At 72.1% G+C, this 3,134-nt stretch overlaps 1 protein-coding gene across 1 annotated transcript; it reads right to left on the bottom strand.

The window, feature by feature from the left end:
• On the bottom strand, positions 1-3,134 carry LmxM_34_0540d_1 (uncharacterized protein; the record flags this gene model as incomplete). The annotated part of the gene is made up of 1 exon (XM_003886460.2): positions 1-3,134. A coding segment is annotated over one exon (3,134 nt), but the record flags the coding sequence as incomplete, so codon positions are not given.

Here is a 3,134-nt window from a genome sequence, read left to right on the forward strand (position 1 = left end):
CGCGGACGACGAGGACGGCGCGGAGCTGCTGCTGGACGGCGCAGACGACGAGGACGGCGCAGAGCTGCTGCTGGACGGCGCGGACGACGAGGACGGCGCAGAGCTGCTGCTGGACGGCGCAGACGACGAGGACGACGCAGAGCTGCTGCTGGACGGCGCAGACGACGAGGACGGCGCAGAGCTGCTGCTGGACGGCGCGGACGACGAGGACGGCGCAGAGCTGCTGCTGGACGGCGCAGACGACGAGGACGGCGCAGAGCTGCTGCTGGACGGCGCGGACGACGAGGACGGCGCAGAGCTGCTGCTGGACGGCGCGGACGACGAGGACGACGCAGAGCTGCTGCTGGACGGCGCAGACGACGAGGACGGCGCAGAGCTGCTGCTGGACGGCGCGGACGACGAGGACGGCGCAGAGCTGCTGCTGGACGGCGCGGACGACGAGGACGGCGCAGAGCTGCTGCTGGACGGCGCAGACGACGAGGACGACGCAGAGCTGCTGCTGGACGGCGCGGACGACGAGGACGGCGCAGAGCTGCTGCTGGACGGCGCGGACGACGAGGACGGCGCAGAGCTGCTGCTGGACGGCGCGGACGACGAGGACGGCGCAGAGCTGCTGCTGGACGGCGCAGACGACGAGGACGGCGCAGAGCTGCTGCTGGACGGCGCGGACGACGAGGACGGCGCAGAGCTGCTGCTGGACGGCGCGGACGACGAGGACGGCGCGGAGCTGCTGCTGGACGGCGCAGACGACGAGGACGGCGCAGAGCTGCTGCTGGACGGCGCGGACGACGAGGACGGCGCAGAGCTGCTGCTGGACGGCGCAGACGACGAGGACGGCGCGGACGACGAGGACGGCGCGGAGCTGCTGCTGGACGGCGCAGACGACGAGGACGGCGCAGAGCTGCTGCTGGACGGCGCAGACGACGAGGACGGCGCAGAGCTGCTGCTGGACGGCGCGGACGACGAAGACGGCGCGGAGCTGCTGCTGGACGGCGCGGACGAGGAGGATGGCGCGGAGCTGCTGCTGGACGGCGCGGACGACGAGGACGGCGCAGAGCTGCTGCTGGACGGCGCGGACGACGAGGACGGCGCGGAGCTGCTGCTGGACGGCGCAGACGACGAGGACGGCGCAGAGCTGCTGCTGGACGGCGCGGACGACGAGGACGGCGCAGAGCTGCTGCTGGACGGCGCAGACGACGAGGACGGCGCAGAGCTGCTGCTGGACGGCGCGGACGACGAGGACGGCGCGGAGCTGCTGCTGGACGGCGCGGACGACGAGGATGGCGCGGAGCTGCTGCTGGACGGCGCAGACGACGAGGACGGCGCAGAGCTGCTGCTGGACGGTGCAGACGACGAGGACGGCGCGGAGCTGCTGCTGGACGGCGCAGACGACGAGGACGGCGCAGAGCTGCTGCTGGACGGCGCAGACGACGAGGACGGCGCGGAGCTGCTGCTGGACGGCGCAGACGACGAGGACGGCGCGGAGCTGCTGCTGGACGGCGCAGACGACGAGGACGGCGCAGAGCTGCTGCTGGACGGTGCAGACGACGAGGACGGCGCAGAGCTGCTGCTGGACGGTGCAGACGACGAGGACGGCGCAGAGCTGCTGCTGGACGGTGCAGACGACGAGGACGGCGCGGAGCTGCTGCTGGACGGCGCAGACGACGAGGACGGCGCAGAGCTGCTGCTGGACGGCGCGGACGACGAAGACGGCGCAGAGCTGCTGCTGGACGGCGCAGACGACGAGGACGGCGCGGAGCTGCTGCTGGACGGCGCAGACGACGAAGACGGCGCGGAGCTGCTGCTGGACGGCGCAGACGACGAGGACGGCGCGGAGCTGCTGCTGGACGGCGCAGACGACGAGGACGGCGCAGAGCTGCTGCTGGACGGTGCAGACGACGAGGACGGCGCAGAGCTGCTGCTGGACGGCGCAGACGACGAAGACGGCGCAGAGCTGCTGCTGGACGGTGCAGACGACGAGGACGGCGCGGAGCTGCTGCTGGACGGCGCAGACGACGAGGACGGCGCAGAGCTGCTGCTGGACGGCGCAGACGACGAGGACGGCGCGGAGCTGCTGCTGGACGGCGCAGACGACGAAGACGGCGCGGAGCTGCTGCTGGACGGCGCAGACGACGAGGACGGCGCAGAGCTGCTGCTGGACGGTGCAGACGACGAGGACGGCGCAGACGACGAGGACGGCGCAGAGCTGCTGCTGGACGGTGCAGACGACGAGGACGGCGCAGAGCTGCTGCTGGACGGCGCAGACGACGAGGACGGCGCAGAGCTGCTGCTGGACGGCGCAGAGCTGCTGCTGGACGGTGCAGACGACGAGGACGGCGCGGAGCTGCTGCTGGACGGCGCAGACGACGAGGACGGCGCAGAGCTGCTGCTGGACGGTGCAGACGACGAGGACGGCGCAGAGCTGCTGCTGGACGGCGCAGACGACGAAGACGGCGCAGAGCTGCTGCTGGACGGCGCAGACGACGAAGACGGCGCGGAGCTGCTGCTGGACGGCGCAGACGACGAGGACGGCGCAGAGCTGCTGCTGGACGGTGCAGACGACGAGGACGGCGCGGAGCTGCTGCTGGACGGCGCAGACGACGAGGACGGCGCAGAGCTGCTGCTGGACGGTGCAGACGACGAGGACGGCGCAGAGCTGCTGCTGGACGGCGCAGACGACGAAGACGGCGCAGAGCTGCTGCTGGACGGCGCAGACGACGAAGACGGCGCGGAGCTGCTGCTGGACGGCGCAGACGACGAGGACGGCGCAGAGCTGCTGCTGGACGGTGCAGACGACGAGGACGGCGCGGAGCTGCTGCTGGACGGTGCAGACGACGAGGACGGCGCAGAGCTGCTGCTGGACGGTGCAGACGACGAGGACGGCGCAGAGCTGCTGCTGGACGGCGCAGACGACGAAGACGGCGCAGACGACGAAGACGGCGCAGAGCTGCTGCTGGACGGCGCAGACGACGAGGACGGCGCAGAGCTGCTGCTGGACGGCGCAGACGACGAAGACGGCGCAGAGCTGCTGCTGGACGGTGCAGACGACGAGGACGGCGCAGAGCTGCTGCTGGACGGCGCAGACGACGAAGACGGCGCAGAGCTGCTGCTGGACGGCGCAGACGACGAGGACG

This window comes from Leishmania mexicana, contig 74 (assembly GCF_000234665.1).
Source record: "Leishmania mexicana MHOM/GT/2001/U1103 WGS CADB00000000 data, contig 74, whole genome shotgun sequence".
In the NCBI taxonomy this organism is placed as follows: Eukaryota; Euglenozoa; class Kinetoplastea; order Trypanosomatida; family Trypanosomatidae; genus Leishmania; species Leishmania mexicana.